The sequence below is a fragment of the Camponotus floridanus genome, unplaced genomic scaffold (assembly GCF_003227725.1).
Source record: "Camponotus floridanus strain SB8 unplaced genomic scaffold, Cflo_v7.5 scaffold28, whole genome shotgun sequence".
Classification (NCBI taxonomy): Eukaryota; Metazoa; Arthropoda; class Insecta; order Hymenoptera; family Formicidae; genus Camponotus; species Camponotus floridanus.
The window spans coordinates 1246357-1266923 of NW_020229414.1; the positions used below are offsets into that span (position 1 = coordinate 1246357).

General features: G+C 38.0%; 1 protein-coding gene across 6 annotated transcripts in view; it reads left to right on the forward strand.

Annotated features, from left to right (window-relative positions):
• Positions 1-20567, forward strand: part of LOC105257711 (AF4/FMR2 family member 4) — a 201692-nt gene that overhangs the window by 114434 nt on the left and 66691 nt on the right. For all 6 annotated transcript variants that reach the window (XM_025409695.1, XM_025409697.1, XM_025409696.1 and 3 more), the window contains 2 exons: positions 8583-9143; positions 12707-12760. In XM_025409695.1, coding sequence (XP_025265480.1) covers positions 8583-9143; positions 12707-12760 — 615 coding nt within the window. The remainder of the gene's footprint in view (positions 1-8582; positions 9144-12706; positions 12761-20567) is intronic.

A 20567-nucleotide genomic window follows, 5' to 3' on the forward strand; every position in this document is an offset into this window, starting at 1 on the left:
ATCGCGTTTGCGCCGTAAATCGCTTTAATCGTTCCGGCAAGAATTTGTATAATAGACACTGTTGGGCTTATATTAGTCATCGCATTTTAATATAGTAATAATTACATATTATTTTTATTGCTTGATGAGGGATAAATTTATTTATGAATGAAAACTGAATAATTGATATATTTTTCGATTAATGATTCATATCGATAGATAAAGACGAGAATAATTGATTTAAATAATTAACATATGTCGTGAGTAAATCTCGGAGGGATAAAGAGAGGCGAGATGCGAATTTTTTAATTTTATGGATAGTTACAATCGAACGTTAATTGGCCGAAGTATCTCTGTTTAGCAATTTGTGCGAGCGCAATGAAGTGTTTGCGGACGTTGGCGGGAGCCAAGTTATAAATTAATTAGTGACGAGGAGAGAGATCGCGCGGAACTGTTAAGCCGTTATGGATGTCTCGTCGAGGAATCTCCCAGTTCAAAACACGAGCTCGACGTGCTCGGGCCGAGAGAAGCTAACCCATCCCTTGACAAGCCGAGAAATCTGTCACGACGACGGCGCGGCTTGTAGAGACGTCGTTAGAAGCAAAGTTGTAAATTAATTGGAGTGCGTGCAGCTTCCGTGTCCGCGATTTCCGAGGAAAGGGACCATAAAATGGCCACGTTGTCCACGTCCGGCGACGTCGCCCGCGATGGATGACCGAGAGAAACACGTGGCGGGTAGTTAATTCTACTTTTCGTGTAAAAATCTTGTCATTAACGCGAGGATGTTAAAAATTTGTTTGCGTTTATTCGTTAAAGCGAAGATTTAAAGATATTAAACAATTCGACTTGTGAAGACATTTATATACACAGAAAAAAAGGACATTCTTGAAAATATATTTGAAAATATATTTAGTTTTAACATGAAAATCTTGAAATGAGATTATATCGCGTTAATTAAAGAAAAATATAATTGCTTGAATAATAGCTTACTCGAATGAAACTATTTTATATAGTTCAATCGAGAAAAATATATTCTTATGATTTAAGATTTAAATTTCTTGAATAGAAAAGATACAATGTCGGATAGAAAATAACATTTTTAAATCAAAGATTATAATTTTCTTAAAGTGGAATTAAATAATTATATATTCTTGAGGTGACAATTACAATATTAAAATAAGACTATAATATTGTTGAAATTTAAAATTATTAAATGCTTCTAAGAAGATTATAAATTGTTGTATATATACGAAACAATGAACGTGTTAGTTTAAATATATAAGTTTTGATTTGACACTTATTTTTTTTCTGTGTATATAATACGTTTTAATACAATGATCTTATGTATCAAACAGACGAATGAAACGTTAGTTATCCAAGATACGATGTCAGTCGGTAAACAATGCCAAAGTATTTGAGATCAGATCTTTTTCTTTTTTCTCCTCCTATTATCAATCCTTATCTGTTTTATAGCATCGTTTCAATTCAGATATATATCCAATCTATATGATACAGCGACCATTACACAATTTGGTAATAAATATCAAGCTTCTCTCTCCCATGGAGAGATATTCGATCATGCATTGCGATATCACCAACTCAGTAAAATGGCTTCGCGATAAACTTGCGAAATTTCGGTCCCCCTAAAACAAGGTGCCTCTCCTTTCGTGTGTTGGATAACTCTTGAATTGTTTTTATTCGTCAGTCGCATGTAAAGTGAACGTAAACGTTCGTAGACACGATAAAGCGCCTCGTATTAAATTACAAACACAAAAGGTGGGAACGCAGTCGATGTCGACTCGCACGAATATCGAGCAATTTAGCTCGAGCGCAGGAAATAAAGAAGAAAGCTGCGCTCTCGTGGATTACTCGCTACAATCACCAGCACACGTGTGACCGATGAATCCACGACGCCGGCCGTCGTCGACGTCGTCGTCATGTAGTTTCCGTTACCGTTGGTCGCTTAATGCGAATTTCACATGCATGGAGCGAAACGACGATGAGGACGGCGAGAACGACGACGACGGCGACGGGCAAAGTGCGGGAAAGCGATGCCAGACACGTATCATTTTAAAATGGAATGGGGTAGGAAAGAACGGAGGAGAGAGAGAGAGAGAGAGAGATAGAGTATCGTCGCGCAGACGGCAGCCCTTTACGTGCAAAAGCGCGATTTTTTTTGCACTTTCCTCCGCTCGCCACCCCTCTCTTCATTACCCCTTGATTTTTTGTCCCGTCCCCATGCGCCAGTCCGTCGACTTTCATCTACCAATTTTTTTTTCTCTCTTTTTCTTTACCCTTTTTTCGCCGCTTGCACGTTCTCGCACTCTGACGCGAGAGGGGAAGGGGATGGAAACTCGAAACAACGGTACGCGCGAAAGGGCGATTTTAATACTTTACCTCGCGAGGCGGCTCAAGGTGGCTTTTATTAATTCGTTTCGTGTTCACGTTAACTCGTGCGCGGTTCGCTAATTTGCATCGAGTCCATTTTTATTTGACTTTGCATCTCTTCGCATTCGCGTTGCTATCAGCCAATTACGACAGCCGCTTGAAAGCACGCTAATAAATTTTATCTCAAATACTACAAATTTAAATTATATAGTGAATATATAACAGAACTTTTCTCAAATTTATTGATATTTTTTAGATAAATTATTAATAAGGGGAGATATAAAAATTTCTCTTTCTTTCTATGAGAATTATTGTATAATTTAAGTGTAATGATATTTAACAATTTAATATTTATGCCTTAGAATAGAATAATTAATTCATAAATTATATTAGTATTTGTTTGATTGCATTTAATTATGTCGATCGGAAGATTTCAAATAATTGTTGCTAAAATATATCTTTAATTTCTTGTTATATGTTTCACAAAATAGTGAATTTGACAGCTGGAGTTGAAGCAACAAATAAGTGAATAAACGCATATGCATATTTTCCAAGTGTTGAAAAATGCAAAAAATATATTAAAAAAGATTTATACGAGATGTAGAAAAATCATATGTATTTTTGAGAAGAATGTTTTTATTATTACAATAATAAAAATAAATTCATATATCTATATTTTCACACAAAAAATACATATTTTATATGTATTTTGTACGTATTTTAATGCATTATATTGATTTAATGAGACTCAACTTTCGTTGATTTGTCGACAACCGTTTCATACGCTAGTCGCGAATCACTTAGTGCATTCTGCGGAAGAACGAAATAAAAGCGAACGAAATGGCGAGGTAAAACATCGCGTATTACCCGCGTGTAAGAAGCGAATAATCTCCGATCTCGGCATAGCGTTCATACTAATGCGTTAACGACGGTTCTCTCTCTCCCTCCTTTCTCGGGGAATAAAGATTTCGGTCCTGCCGCGGCTGTCAGATGAACAACTGTGCATCGTTCGGTCCGCGAACGGTTGGCAAGTGCATTCGCCGTCAAGCGAAATACATATATCTTTCCCTCTGTACGCCAGAGACCGAGGTAGGAGAAGAAAGAAGGAGCGTACGTGCCGCCGCTCATGTACCTTAAACGAAACTTCCACCTGCCTTCGCCGTCGGAATTATTGCGGTTTTTTTCGTCGCTCGAGGCGGATTCATCGCTCCTCCGTTCCAGGCGAATTATATATTCGCGAGAAAAGTGAATCGCTGATGTTGTCACGAAAGTTGTCCATTTTTTTATTCGAGAAACGGTACTATATGAAAATATAATATAATATTATTATATAATTGTTTCTACGATTAATGACACGAGGAAAAATTGCGTGAATTTTCACTCACGTGTGATATTCTCGATTATCTAAAGATTTATTGATATGATTATTTATATGTCAAGTATTTTTAGTTCCAAAGTTTACTTGGTGTTTTACGATTTTTCTGTCTTTTGAGACCATTCAGTTTTAATGCCAGTACCTCTCTTTTTTCTACCGAGCTTGAGCGTTTCACATTTAATTTTTCGTAGACGTAGGTTACAAATACCGCGGTAAAAACCGCAGAACATTTACGTTTTATACAAACGATTCGCTGATCCTTTTTGTCCCGTCCTTTTTGTACGGTTTTTTCGTATTGGCTGTTATATTTATATAGATATGTATATATGCTATAAACGGAAAAAAGTGGCGAAAATAAGAAAAGTGAGAAAGATTGTTGTTTAAATAATCTTTCTCATCTCTTTGCAAATTCTTTTCGCGAATTATAATTTTGATGTTTTTGCATTTCGCAAATTTGCGTTGCCAAATTCTTGTCACGCGATATCGAATGCAAGCACAAATATTGAGAAGAATAACGGTATTTAAAAATTTAAATTCTTCAAAAATATTTACACTATCTCTTTATTTTAATTGAATTATTTTTAACTCTCGGAATCGAACTCTTTTTATCGTCTTTTCAATTTTTCAAATATTTTATTGTAATACATATTTTAATATTTAAAAAATTAACGGTTATTAAATTATATTTAAACATGATAAGATATAAAAATAATTAACAAACAACAAGGGTAAAGCTAACTCAACTAAATCAAAGAAAGAGCTTAAATCATGCATATTCTATATAAAATCTTACTATATCAAAACGTACAAATACCTTTTGTTTGATAAGAATTCTATGGCTTGTGTGCTAGCTTTGTCGAATTTCTTCAAGAATAAGGAGCTTAACTCTCACAAACGCGGATGTATCCAGATTTTTCCGAGCTTTTTTCTCGATGAGAAGCTTTACCCGCGGGTCATTCATGACGCATTGTGTCTAAATCATATTTAAACAAGGCTCGTACACTTTAATAAAAAACGATTGATGAATCGCATATGCGTGATTTAAAAAAAAAACAAATTTATTGGACTAAATTTGTCATATATGATTGAAGTCTCTAAAATTCTTAACTAAGTTTATTTTTGAAAAATTCCTTTCTATTTTGCGAATAATCGAGTGAAAACAATAGATCGAGGAAAAGAAAAAGAGACAAAGACGAAAAGGGACAAGTTTTTCACGAGAGGTGCGACGAAACGGCCACCGCGCGAGACACAATTTTCGCGCGCTGAAACATCTCGCTGAAATACTCGCATGTCGCGCGCAACGAATTTCGGACGTGCGTTCGATGGGTCGCGGTGCGTCAGTTAAGTGGATCAAAGCTCGATCGAACGTCCGCGCTCGATCGGGGAGTCGCCGCGAATCGCTTTCATCATCCATTCACGTCGCGAACCCGCGCAGACTCATAAATACCGCACGACTGCGCGTGTGACGGCCGTGTGCGATCTCGCGTGCAGACAGCGTGACGTAAATACCTGCCTGCATTCTGCGCGATACAGAAAATCATGCGAGAAAAAAATCTGGTTGCATTAATTAGAAACATGGTAGATTCAAGTATGTCTGTTGGAAAATGGACGAATCAGAATTTCTTGAAGAATTGCCAGACGATACGATCAATTTCTTCCTGTTAAATTTATCAAATCTTTTTGATAATATTAAATTTAAAAAAATGGCATTGTATCTGTTTCCAGAAATTCTTTTTTTTATTTCTTTTGTTTAATCAAAATGTCTTCAATCATACGTCTTGTTGGTAACGATCAATCAAATGATTTTCGTCAGTGTACAGCCTGGAGATGGCCAATTTCCCGATGCATTTTTTTAATGCAAAGAAACTTTTTTATCTCAAGTTCTTTTCGCATTTTTTTGGATCTCTCATTCTCGACTTTGCTCTTTTTTAATTCCGCATATTTAATACACACATGTGTGCTCTATAAAAAAGCCAAGAAAGATGCGAAGGGAATATTTAAAGAAACTTTTGCTTCGCTTTATAATTCGCCGGACAATTTTTTTCGCCGGGTGAAAAATTTGCGCCGCCTTTCTCGATTAATCAGTTTTAGTTTTCCGTTATTTTTCTCTATCGTTTAATCCATCTGGGAATCTACTCTGCGAAGAAAGTCCTTTAGAATCCCATCGCGCGAGAGAGAGTCATTTAATGCTCTGCTTTAGTGCGCGAGCTTAGTGGTTTCACGGGCAAGCGCGGAGTGCGGGTTTATCGATTTCTCTCTCGCGCGCACAGCAACATGAACATTTTCATCGCCGTCGGTATCATCTTTCGCGATATATAGTGGCTGCATTACGGCGTTATAATTACGAGCGCTATTTTACGACGCTTTCGCCGATACGGAACAACGCCCCGCGCGCGCGCGCGCGCTTTACGCGTTGCGTACATGTTATATAGTACACGCACGGGATACGTCGGGCACACGTGGAGTGCTACTCAACGATGGCGGGGGTGGCTGACTGACAGGCTGACTGACTGGAGAGACCGGATGAGGTTGCGCGAGGTCAGGGCGGATGAGAAGTCCCTGACCTGGTCACCGTCTGTCTCTCTCTCTCTCTTTTTCTTTCTCTCTTGTTTTCTTGCATTTACGTTACCGCAAGTTTTATGAGAGAAATAACGCTTTGGGATCTAATGAATGCGACAGGATGTTCTTGCTTATCGAGGAGTAGGTTCTTCTTGTTATAGAACGAAGGATCGATATTTCAAGAAATATATTGTCAATTTATATTTTTAATTAACGTAACAATTTTTAACAACATATCTCGTTTCAGATTGCAATTAATTTTCTAACACGATGAGTCCCTCTTATCGCGCTTCATAAATAAAACACAAAGTAGGAGTTATTACGCGACGCAAAGTTAGCAGGCCGATCTGTTCATCGCGTCTCTATAATCAGCACTCTCCCGGCGCTCCCATTGTCCCCGACATCGTCGATGTCCCATTATTCTCCAAGTATGCGCAAGAATGTCGCGCGCTGCTGCCTCCCGAAACCCCGACCCGAGCGCATTCGCGTCAAGAAGGGCGCGCACTTTCGTTACAACCGCGCGAAAAAATCTTTCTAACAAGCGAACGTGATTTATAGCGGCGCTCATTAATCACGTTAAGTCCCACGTCTTCTCCCGCGCGCGAGACCTTTTTAAACCGCGATTCGATCCCATTGTCCTCAACGGACAAGGACGGACGAAACGCGGTTGCTCGCCAAGAGAAAGAGAGAGAGAGAGGGAGAGCTCCGGAACAGAACAGGCGGCTGTGTTATTGCGCGCGTACAACAACGTGATTCATATTAACGCGCGCGCGCTATACGCTAAATTACCAGTCGAACACTGTGTGTCGTAAACTCGGCAGCCGCCTGTTCCTCGGAGCATTAATTTTTGCTAATTGCCCGTGCAATCAGCGCGCGAACCGGAGAACGAACGTGCATATACGTTTATATGTTTATGTTACATATATGCGGTGAAACTCAACACACGACGAGGGTGTCGAGAGTCGCAGACTGCATCGGCGACCGCGGTTTCGATCGCTGCGTCTCGCTTCTGATCTTTGTTTGATAAATGGCGGGCGAGTTTACGAAGCGCCGCACCGTGGCATGATTGATTCGTACATGTATATATCGTCGCCACCCTTATGTCACCCCTCGACCCCGTTGACTTTCCTCGCGTTTCCCGTTCCATTTGGGCGCGTTTTACCATTTAAGCGTGCGGCTTGTCATCGCGATCTCCCGGCGAAATGAATTTCTCTCGGTGGGAAGGTTTAAGCAGCAATTAGCAGCTCTGTGTGAGATTCGTTAAGTTAATTGAGAATCTCAACGTGATCCTTTAATTAAAAATGCGGTAATTGGTAATATAACTCGCCGAAGAATCTGACGTTAAGATATGACTCGGCCAGAAATCTAGATTACGTAAAAATACATTTAAATTCTCGAGTGCTTACGTTGGATAAATTGGCAGTTTTTTTTTCATTGCGTTCTTTTTTTTTTTAATATAAAGAAGATTAGTTTCATATACATGCGATCCTGAATTATTATAAATGCTCTTGAGGATGTCAAGTTGAGTGAACCAGAGATAACAATTAACGCATTTATGTTCTTCTCCACGTAAAGTACTTGGAAATTATTTCTAAATTCGGAAATATACATGGACGAACAAGAATTCTTGTAGGAATTATCAGATGATTAATTTCTTCCTGTTAAATTTACCAAATTTTCTGGTTAATAACACTAAACTCATTAGCACCAAGTCGTCTAAAATTTTGTCCATCTAATCTCAAAAGTCTGTTTAATATTCTGAATTCCAACAAGATTATTGGATAAATTCAATCCAGATTATCGAATAAATTATTTTAAATTCAGTTTGTTAGAAATTAAACTGATAAACAGTGATGCAAGAAGAGGATGCAATTCAAACACACAGAGAGCTAGCGTCCTCTTTCTGGCACTACTGCTCGTAAGAGAAAAAAAATATACTTTGGATTTAATGTTAATATTAGTTTTTTATATATATTTCATGGCAAATATTGAATACGAGTTAAGTTAAGAGTGGCAAGCAAAGAAATTCAAGTAACAAGAAATTTTATAGATCCAACCAGAAAACACTAACCAAATCCTTATAGTAAAATCTATTAAACGTTCTAGTTATAAAAAATTCTTTCTAGTTATAAAAAATCGAGTCTTATCACGATAACTCATGAAATTCTTGTTTGGTTTAATCAAAATGCCTTCAATCGTATACGATTTTTCTCAGTGTGCTGCAGAGAAATTACAATAAATTTCGCTCGCATTGCTAATGTCTCTTTATTCCTCTTTTCAGGCTGATCCCGATCCGCAAATCCAGTCTAAATTGGGCAACTATCATCTAGTGAAGCATCTGCTGGACGAGCCTAAACGATTGATCGGCATCGACGGAATTCCGCCGAGCCCGGCTCCCTCGCCGACACCCTCCCCCCACAAGTCCGGCACCGGCGGCAGGAACTGTTCCCCGTCCTCGGGGCAGGAGTTTAAGAAACCCGGCGGACTCAGGGGCTCGAGCGCCTCCTCGTCTTCCTCCTCGGTCGGCGGCTCGTCGGCCGCGAGCCACCAGCAACGGGGTGGCTTCGTCAAGCCCGCCGATGGCAAGCCGCCCTACGGCGGCCGGGGTGGCTATCCCGGTCAGCCGGTCAAGCACGGCGGCGGCAGTAACGATCATCGCAACCACGGCTTACTTCCGGCCAAGGGACCGCCCCCGCCGCACGTCCCGCCCGCTCTCGTAGGGAGCAATGGCTCTTTGCCGGTCGGAGGCAATTCCGGCGGGAGCGTCGCCGGTGGCAATTTCGGCGGCGGTCTCGCGAGCCGTACTCAATTCGCCGGCCGGCTGAAGCTGATCGATGTTAACGTGAGTATCGACTTTTTGCATTTCCCTCCCCTTCTTTCTCCCTCCCTCTTACCCTCTTCGCGCGCGATGATTGCCGATACGTCGTTCGTTTAACGATCGTTTCCAACGAACACGATCTGCGTGCGCGATGATTGTCCGTCCCTCCAGAGAAATGGACGATGTAATGGCCTTCCGGAGGTAACGGTTTGATCGTTTCGCTTCGAGCGGAGATTGTTTACACGCGAGGTTTTTCGGAAATCGCCCGTTTCCTGTGATATAAATATCATAGGAATAAATAAACGATAGAGAGATATTGATTAATAATTGACATGTCGAGAAGAAAAGTTCTAATGTCGATAGAAATTGTGTTACATAAAAGTCACAGACGAATATTACAGAGATTACGAAAAAGGAGAAATATATCACAAAATTAATCAATATGAAAATTTAAGTACATAACGACAAAATAAGAAAAGGACCTTTTTTATATATTTATTTATTTTAAATGAAAAATTTCAAATTTTTAATTCTCCCTCTATTTAAACAATTATTTTTTTGTTATAATTTTTTTGTTTTCGGTTATTTCATTGTTAGTATAATAAAAATAATTACAAATATTGAATCGTGCGCACGCAAGCATTTTAATAAAAAGTACGTGAATATAGAGCTTTTTATACGTAATTTTTAGGATATCTGATATCGTCGAGAAGCGAGAAGATTAATCTGAAAGCATTCCGTTATGGTATCGAAAAATAATCAATCACGCGACAATTTCCATAATTGATACGTTCGACGCTAAAAAGGAACGAAATACTGCTGTGAACACGACTCTAAGTAAGCTGTTTCAAATAATTTGCATTATTTTAGATTCTGTGCGTTTCTTTACTTTGTCAGCTTTTAACATTATATATATGATGAGAAATCCATGTAAATTTTTGCGGAGACAGTATTTTCGAAATTAATTGTTTGTGCGTGTAACACGTTCCCATTTAGGTGAGAAACATACGTTGTGAGTCATTTTATTTAGAAGATTAAAATTTGCGAATTTTAGAATTTTAGAATTTGTCGCTTCCCAATAGCATCGATTTTCCGTTTAATGCACTATCAATAGACATATTAGCGGCCTTTCGATAAGTACACGAGTGCCACCGCGGTGACGTTGCCAGACTCACAAAGTCTCGAACAACTTTAATAGCGTGTCTCGCCGGAGTTGTGATTATTTGTCACGTAAGAAGATTAAGAGCGAAGTTTCAAGTCGACGCTATTGTCGCACGTTACTAAACGAGACACTGTCGAAATTAACAAGTTGCTAAGAATCATTATGTTATCGTTAATCTAGCTTCATATTATTTTCCATCTTACATAAGAAGTTTTCTATAATATTAACACCAAGAATATTAAATCAATTGAAGCTAAACTTCAATTTATTTAATAGGTAGAAGAACTTTTAATTTTGATATCATTCGTGTACAAAACAATTCGAATCATTTCGAAATTTTAACTAATCAACATCGAATACAAATCGAGGAGATAATAGTAATTTTATTAATATTTTTGCGAAAATTTTTTTTTAAATTTAACTGCGAAATATTATTGTATTGAATACACGAAAGTTACGTTTTTTTTTTTTTTTTTTTTTCTTCTAAAAATACGTCTAAAAATTAACACGGTACTTGGAATTATTCGCTTTACATCAAAATCTTAAATTATCAATCACTCTTCGACATGTTGAGCGCAATTCATCATCTTCGCGTTCAAACGAGTGAATCACGAGATGCTCCTTTCCTTCCTGACCACAAATCGCAGGAGAAAGATCAAGTAGCTATGGCATTAATCACCGAGGAGCTATAATAAAGAGGTTATCTTTCCTTCCCCTTCTCCTTTCTTCTCTTCCCCTCCTTCACATTGAATCTCCACTCCGGGATCATCTAGTGAGGTATCAAACGAAACCAGTTGGCTCGACAGGCTCGTTGACAGAGAATGAATTGCTTTTCAATGGAAATCCACCTGAGGCGGGGGAGGTCCAGATGGGGAGGAGGGGCAAGTTTCGAGACGGCAGGTCCTATTACGCGTGGCTTCTCGAGGTGCAAATTTCATTGAGATTGACTATCGATCGTGTCTCCTTCTTTGACCCTTCGTCTTCTCTCCCCTTCCGCTCACACGTTGCCATCGACGAGACGATCAGAGTGCCTTTCTTTCCACGGGTGTACTTATACAATTAGAACCGGCTAGGTTCTGAGTGCATCTCATCCCTCTTCTTTCTTTCGCATTCTTCTGGAAAATTGATTCCCGTTTGTACCACGTAATCGTCCCTCTAATAGTTCTTACTCTGTTTTGAGCCAGCATCTCTCTTCTCTCTATCCCTTTCTTTGACAATGGCGAGTCGCTCGCTGCTGAGTCGTTGACCATTCGTTCTCATCCGCGAAATTGGTTCGGAATTACGCGTGAAGAAGATGAAAGAGGAGGGATGGGCACGTGGTTGACAACGAGGGGATAAATTCGTACACCAAGTATAGTTGGCGTTACGTTGTTAATGAAAGCGATATATATCCCAGATTTTTCTCTTTAATGCCATCTTTTCCTTCGATTCCTTTATCTTCCATTGTCGTTTCTTATTTCGATTTTTCTCTATTTTTTTCATCTCGTCGTAATTAATATATCAATATCCTCATTTTATTATATATTTCAAAGAAGTAAACTTTGTTTTTATGCTCTTGTCAAAAATATTTTACATATTTTACATATTTTTATAATATGCGTTTAAGTATAACTTAAAGATGAACACGACAAGATTAAGATTCAACTCTGACAATAGAGTTAAATAAAATTTGTTGGAATCCAATATAATAATAATTCGTTGTAGGTTTGTTACAGCTATGTTTCTCCCTCCTCTCTCTCGGCTTCCGCTCTCTCCACTTTTCCCATTTTCCGCTCATTCCTTTCCCGTGATTATCCAGTCTCGTCCGCCTCCGTTTTTCACCCCGTTCTCCGAGACGCGGTGTCCTCCGGCTAAAAGTTACTAGACACTCTCAACCCTCGTATTCCATGCCCCCTCCCTCTTTTCATCCGTCGTTTCAGCCATCTCACGCATTCGCTATTGTTCCTGCGTTTTCTTTCTGGGAATGACTACTCGCCGTTATTCGTAATACCACCCTTTAGAATGTGTCCTCCCACTCGTCTCACTCCCAGTCCGCACCCTTTTCAATGCCTTCTCTCCATTTCCGTCCCGACGTTGTTGATTAATGATCGCTCGAGGAGGCTCGTGATAAATCGCGGAGAAATCTCGCGAGAAGAGCGAATTCTCCTCTGTGTAAATTAGCTCTGAAAATGCGTACGAGATATAGTTTGAATTTGCTCTTCGCGCGCGAGAAGAGATTAGTTCGATTTACGAATCGACGAAATGAATTTTGTTTAACTTTACATTTGAGCAATAATTTTTTCATATAATTTTATCTTTTAAATACTTCCTTCCGTATGCTTAAATCATATTAATATATTTTTTTTATAATAATATATATGATATAAAGATGGATAAATTACGTGATATAATTACAAAAGTAATCTTTTCAATCTTTTTTTTACAGGGATCGAATTCGCGATCATCAATTGACAGTACAGATGTGGAGAATATTCTGAAGGTAAGTTTTTTAGAAAAAAAACACAAATCTTTTATTTACATAATTATTACAGCAGGGCTTTAAATAACTAGTACATAATTAAATTTTTTCTCTCGCATAAAACATTAAAAAGTCGCATAAATGAGAACATGAGAAAAATCGATTTAAAATTCTATAAAATTTTGCGAAATAAAATACAACTTGTTCCGAACATTGATTGAAGAAGCAGCTCCTATGTATTTCACGCGGATAAACACAGGATTGAACATTACGAGATGTAAGAGCCAAGCTATCCAATGTCGAATTCCCTTTCTCGATGGGAGGTTCATGCTCGATCAATAAGTCAATCTTCTCGCCGATACAGGACTATCTTGTATCGAATCGATTTACCATTCTTCGTTCACCTCCGGCGCGTCCGATCTTCGACGGCGATATTATGTCACGCCTTCGTGAGATAAACGTTCTCGATTTCCCGTTAATCGAAACTCCACGAGAAGTGATGTACAACTTTCTCCCGGGCAGCAGTTGTCGCGATTTTCGAAGACGAAAATATAGATTTTGTATTTATACGCGAACAAATTTATCTCTCACTCTCGGAATAAGGAGAGTTTATATCCTCTTTTTACGGGGGGGATTAAGCGGAGAAAGACGCGACGAGATTTCTCGATGAGGGTATCTCCCGTGCGGAAAGATTGTGTTTGCCTTTTTTTTGTCGGTAGAATCTACGTTCGACTTCTGTCGATTTCCAACTAAAAGCACCAGCAGTCTCTCTTGGTACTCTCCGTTAATCTAGAAATTAAGAAAGGAGATTGCATTTATCTTACTTGCCAGTGATTTTTCCGCTCTTACTCGCCAAGTTTTTCTCCGCGTTTCCTGCAAAAGTTCTTCTGAGCGAAAAGTGCGATGAAAGCACCGTTATCATCGTTCGTGGTTTACCGAGAGATCACTCTTGAATTTCTTTAAGTTTCTTATTAATTAATGTTGATACGGTTAAACGTACTGTCTGTTGTTTCGTTATTTTATAGAATTTTTAATCGATTTTTCTCATGTTTTCATTTATGTGACTTTTTAATATTTTAATTATTAGTCGAGAAACTCGTGGAAAATTTCAAATTATTAAAAAAATGTCATGAAAATTTCAATGCTTGAATGAAACCTTTATGTTCGATGGAAGCTGCTTTACTGTCTCTTATGCGCTTCAATGGCTTGTTAATAGAAAATTCATTAAAGCATCTCCACGTGGGACTTTCCCAGGCAGCCTTGTCACATCCGTGAAAAGTTACTTGGCAGTAGAGATATATGATCTATAGTTATAATTATTTATTGCATTATTTTCATGCATAAGATGTACTAGCACGCATGTTAGCCATCCAAATGCTTTGAATATTAATCTCAAAATATTCTACATAAACATTTTTTAAATACAAGTGTTAATATTATTATAATTGCCGTCTTATTTTCTAAAATGCACAAAATATTTATATACATTTTACGTACATTTATTTTTCTTTATTAATTCCTGTTTTTATAAAATATACGAGAAGGAATATAACAGGTGATATAACATTTTAATTAGTAAAGAAAATAAAATGTTTCGTACTTTTCTAAACAGTTCCTTATTTTTTACCGTAAAACACAAGTAAATAACTACTGTTATTCACGCTCAAATGATACGATTATGACAATCGCCTCACGCGAGATCGTAAATACTTTCCTAAACGCCCAGCGGCAAAAACGGCAGTCGCGCGGAAAGCAGCATGGCTGTTTACGCGCTGTGAGAAACGGAATTACGGTGGTAAAGAACGCGTCTTCTCGCCGAGAGAGCTCCGGACTGCGCTCTGACAATAGGAATGCGCATCTTCCTCGCTTGTTGCCGCATCGTGGAAAGCCTCTTGTACGTATTCATTCGCGATACTATCGGCGGGGCAAGACACGCGAACTTGGATTACTTCCTCGAAGTAGGAAGGAGACGATAAGAGAACAAGCGGACTCTTTGGGCCGCGCGAATTGTTCAGAAAAAAATCCGAATTTAATACCGAGCTATAATTTTGGATAAAATTAATTGTCATTTTCAATATCAAATTATTTCATATTTATTTTATATTTATATTTTATATTTATTTTATAATTATTTTATATTTTTTCTAAATTATATTAATTTTTTCTTTGTGATTTTTATTATTCGAATTATTTCTTGGCATTTAATTATGCAGTGTTTAATTTAAAAAAACATTTAAATCGGCAGTCACATTATTCTTTTTAAGGATGTTTTGTATGTACAATCCCAGCAAAAAGTAGCCGAAAATCAATATTGACGAATATATCCACTTTGGTGTATTTTGAGTAAGAAATTGTATGGAATATTACAATTTGATCTTATTGATATTATTTCCATGTGTTTTTGTCATTTGAATCGACATGGTTATAAGTTTCCCATAAGAACACATGTTTCGGTGCAAATTAAAATCCTTATAACTTGTGAACGCTTTAGTGAATCGATTTCAAAATTGTACCGAAGATTCTAAACATATGTAAGGACATTCTGTACAATTTTCCTTAAATTCTCAATATTTTGAAAATAGGTACAAAACATCCTTAAAATGTGCGAATAATAATTATATTATAAAAGTGCACGTTTTTATGATATTAATTATATAAATTATATAATTATATAAAATTATATAAAATTATAGGATTATATAAAATTATAGGATTATATAAAATGATAGGCGATACGTATACTTTAGATCAACGAATACAGTCGACCGACTAGATTATCCGGGATAAGTAATTACGGTCGTAAATGCAATTCAGTGGCGGAAGGGTAAACGTTTCAGAACGACACGTAAATTTATGACGCTATTCGCGCGCGCGGCGCACGTGCGCGCGACGAGGGACACCCACGTTTTACGTGAAATTTCCACGAGTGTGGAAACGGTAAACGGACGGGAGGAGCGACGGGTCCTCTCCGACGTTCTCTCGGCGTGTCCGACGCCGCAATGATTTACGCCATCGTTGCCGGCCGATTGTCATGTCGTTTTTCCAACGACACATGACATTGTCCCCGCGACATCGAGCCGAAAATAGTCAGCTCGCGCGGATTCTAATCCTTTGATTACCGACGAATCCTAGGGGTAATTCTCGACATTTCTCTCTCTCTCTCTGTTTCTCCTTCCTTCTTTTTGCCCCTCTGTGCCGTTCTCTGGATTCGACATCCGAGTATATAACGGGATTTTAGCAGTCTACTGCGCTACCACTGGGGTTGCTGGAGGATCAGCAAAACGAGTTAGGGGTCGATGGGATCGTATGCTAATTTATGGATATGGTTTAATGGCGATTACGGGCTCCGATAACACCACCGAACCCCAGCAGCAGTCGTAACGTTGTGACAGTATCAATTCCACCGCCGCGTCGCCAGATTGACATCGTTCCGACACCTTGCTCGCGAGGTGATTGATACTTTCGTTTCACGCGACTCGCGTGAAAGCACGGGGATCGAATTTTCCTTCGCGAAAGAAATTTCAATTCGAGTTAAAATCTCCGAAGAAAGAGAGGAAAGTTGTTCGATGATTTGGCCAAAATAATTCGAAGCTTAAGTCTTTATGATAATTTTACTGAACGAAAATTTTCCTTAAATCCTACAACAATTGTCAAGATATTTCGCGTTAAAAATTCACGAAAGAATGTTCCAATTTCCAAGTACAACGCAGAGGAGCAAACAAAGGAAGGAGAGAGAAAACGCAATATTAATTCTTTTAAAGAAAGAGTGACCGTACTATTAAAAAGAAGTTGCCACTGCGAATCCTTTCCCTTCTCGTCTCATTTGTTTAACGAGGCAGGCTCGTATACAGCGAGGCGCCTCGCCCTCGGGGTTTTTCCACTTTCAGCACAAATTTATGACGATGCAGCCCATATAGCGGCCGGTACAGTTTTGCCTCTGAAATCCCTCCCTCCTTGTCTGCCTCTCCTCGTTCCCTCGTTCCTCTCGTCGCTCCGGCGTTTGGTGCAGGAGCACCGTCAGAAGCCCATGAATTATTCTCACGGCTCTGCCCGTGGGAAAATACGAGAGTTGCGCCAGTAGGCATCGTAAATGCGACTGCTAATTGCGCTCGTCGACGACGGCGACGACCGCTCTCCGGCCAACTAGCTTCGCTGAATATCGCATTCTTTCATGACCACCTCTCCCCGTTTTATTTTCGATGTTTTTGTCTTGGATTCGGGACATCCTTCATCCGTCGCGAGCGCCTTTGTCTCGATTGTTAACGTTTCATACGCGAAAGAGTCGCAATTCTTGACCGAAGATTCTAAATCTGTGACTCGAGACATTTTTATCGAATTATATTTCCATGAAATATCCTCGATTGTTATCGAAGGCGAAATTAGTTTAATTAGGATGAAGTCAAAATGCCTCCATTACGGTGTCTATTAGATCGCTCCGGATTTGACATTCAATTTTATATCGTCCACGGAAGCGAATTCCCGCGTTTGGTCCAACGCCAATCTCCAAGGCTCTTAAAATTATTAGGTGTCAATTGCTCTCGTTATGTAGTTTATTTTTCGCCGGACTGCGGCGCAATAACGAAATCTTTTGGTGGACCCTAATGCAACGATTTATCGCACCGAACGATGCGGCGAAAAACCGTGACCTAGATGGATGTGACGGTTATATATCGAGTGACATTGAATTAATAATCGCGTACTTTCGCGCGTGATCGAGTTGTTCGTACGGAACGGTGATCGAATGCATTTTTGAAGGGACTTTGCAACACTTTGTCGTGCAATATACGTCTGAATGTTTCCCTCAACTGTCATCGCTACGTGACCTGGGCGTCGGATCGATCGTGGTTTAGCCATAATGTCGGAGTTTGCAGCGAGTCGGTTATTGAGAACATGAAAATGTCAATCGCGGAACATGCGTACATTACGCATTGATTACACATTGATTAGTGATACTCGTGCAATAAATTACATTCACGGAGAGACTCGGCGGGAATGAAACAGCACGAGAAACAATGACGTGCTGTATCTTTAATCGGATTCGTTAAACACGCACGCCGAGGATTTAGGTCGAGTGTTAACGAGGTCAATTCATTGTCGATTCTGTTAATTTAAGACTTATCAAAGCTATCTTCAAAGCGGGAATTGAATTCGATTTAATTACAAAGTACTTAATTTTCTATCTACTATTGTAAATATAAGATATATGAAATAGGAAGATTGTTTTACTTTTGTTTTCTAGATATATCATTTTTTTTTATTTTTGTTAATATAAAGACAGTTAAGAATAGAGGCAAAATTTGCGCGTATTTTTTTCACTTTTTAGATTTACAATAATCTTAATAAATTTTTAATATGTATAAAATTTTATTAAATTGACAGAGATTTTTTTTTATTTTAATATTAGTAGTTTCTAATTATAATGTAAGTTTGTTTACACGCTTATATAGAATTAACTTAAAATTGCGAAATATGAGTTTCAGTTATGTGTTGATATTTATGTCTGATAGAAATATACAGATCGTTATAGCGTTTAAGCGAGCCATCTCATCCTGAGGATTCCTCGAGAAAGAGGGAAGACTGAGAGATGGCAAGTGTAATTTTGCGAGTGCAGTGCCACCGGCTGGTCGCATCTGTAACGGGTTTTCGCTCCTTCTCGCGTGTCTAACGTAATTACCGGTATTACATACAACATATGTACTCTACCAGAGTGTCTACTATCCGGAAAGAGTTGGAATTCTTTTTTGGAAAGCCTTTCCAAGCTTTAAATAGGCATATTTTGTAGATACAATTTTAATTTTTTTTTAAATATGTTTATAAAATATTATCAAGAACAAATAAGATTCTTTAAAACGATTAATATATTTAACTCGGTGTTATGATACATCGGTGGATGTACTTTTTCAATATTTTTCATTTAAATTTGTGATAATTTCCTTGGTGTATATTCATGTTTAGAATGATTTGTTCTGTTATTTGAATTTGTCAAATCAAACTCTTATAAAATTTATATGAGTTTGATTTTATTATGCCTTTAATTAGCATTAACATATTCTTCGATGAAAATTTTTTTATTGAATTATAATTGTTGGTTTTATTTTTAGAATGAAAATCTATTCATTATGTGCGTATGATTATATTATATTATACTATAGATTCCATAAAAAAATTTCCTTCAAACATTGATTTTGCTATATTTAATTTTTTTAGATATTAATTTAGTTATGTATATAATGTACAAGATAATGTATAATATTTAAATTCCATTCTCATAATAAGATAAAGAAGAAAATGTCTCTAACGTCGTAATCAATTAATAATTACATTAACATTGATATAGAGGATCTTTCTAAATAGCTCAATTTTTGAAAGACATTCTAAACGTAATTGCATCAGAAAGTTTAAGTTGGTAGTAATGCCGAGTGCGAAATTAACTTGGCATGTCTTGTATAGCTAGAAGTTGTTAATGTAATTATTTAATCTTGAAAAGAGCATGTGGAGAATTCCCTTTACAAAGAAAAACAGAAGAGAGAGAGAAAATGTTACTTTATTTATCTTATAGTTTAATCAATTTGAAAAAAAAAATTTTACAAAATTTGAGATTTGTAAAGATTTTTTAATATTAAACTTTTAAATATTGCGCAATGCGATATAGCATTTAATACAATTTTTTATATCTATGATAAGGAGCTGTTATTGTATCGCGAGTATAAAAATTGCGATGTAAAAGCCAGGGTATGTGAGTTATACGATCCGTTAATACCAGAGAGATTGACGCAACTTATCGAAGCGGTAGGAAGCGCAGTAAAGTTGGGCTTTAACATAACGAGCAGGTGGTACTTGCAAATTTTTCGTCGCGGTCGAGTTTCTATCTCATTTTTCTCACGGACTCTTCGTCCGCTTGCTCTCATATATCTGTCACGATTATCGTATGGCTAACTTTAAAACAAGGTTCGCAAAGTTTGGAAGATTTTTCGTTCACATTAGATTACAAAATCCGATGTTTAATGTTCGAAAAAAATGACAGACAACACATGATAATGAAAATATTTGTAAAAGTATTTTTATTATATTATTTCTGATTATAACACATACACATGTAGACATGGGAATTATATATGTCAAGGTAAATTATTAGCTCTACGCTCGCACAGTTCCGTTTACATTCCCGTTATAATCCGGAAGTTTTTCTCCTCACTTTAATTTTTTTATTTTTGCGTGCGAATCTTAGTGCGACGCGTCGCGTCCATTATTCATCGCGAATTCGACGTTTATTCGCCCGATATCGCACCGCTATAAATTCCTCATTCGTAGCGCGTGCAATTTGCATAACTCGATGTCGTCCTTCGTGCGGCGTGGAAATAAATTATCGGTCCGCGTAAATCATCCCGCACGAAACACGCCCTTGCGATGATCCGCGCGCGCACGCAAAAGAGAGAGAGAGAGAGAGAGAGATACGAGTGAGCGGGGTGACTCAACCATTAAGAATTTCTTTCTCTCTTTCTTGGTTGGCATGCGAGACCTTTTTCGTTGGCTCGTCCTTAGGTACGCGTCGCACGCGCATCACGTGTGGCGGTGCAACTGCAACTGCACGCACTCCGGCGGGAATAACAAGTGGGATTTCGCCCTAAAAAAAAGCGTAACGAAGACTGGCGGTTCTCTCAAACTTAAACGTTAATTAAATTTTCTGATTTGTGTGTAATTGTATCCTCATATCCGTGCGCATTATTTTTAGATTCGAGTATAAAAACAGTAATAATATAATAAATACGTAAAAGAGTATTTTTAAGAGAATAGAATACATATCTTAATTATTATTGAAAATAAAAAA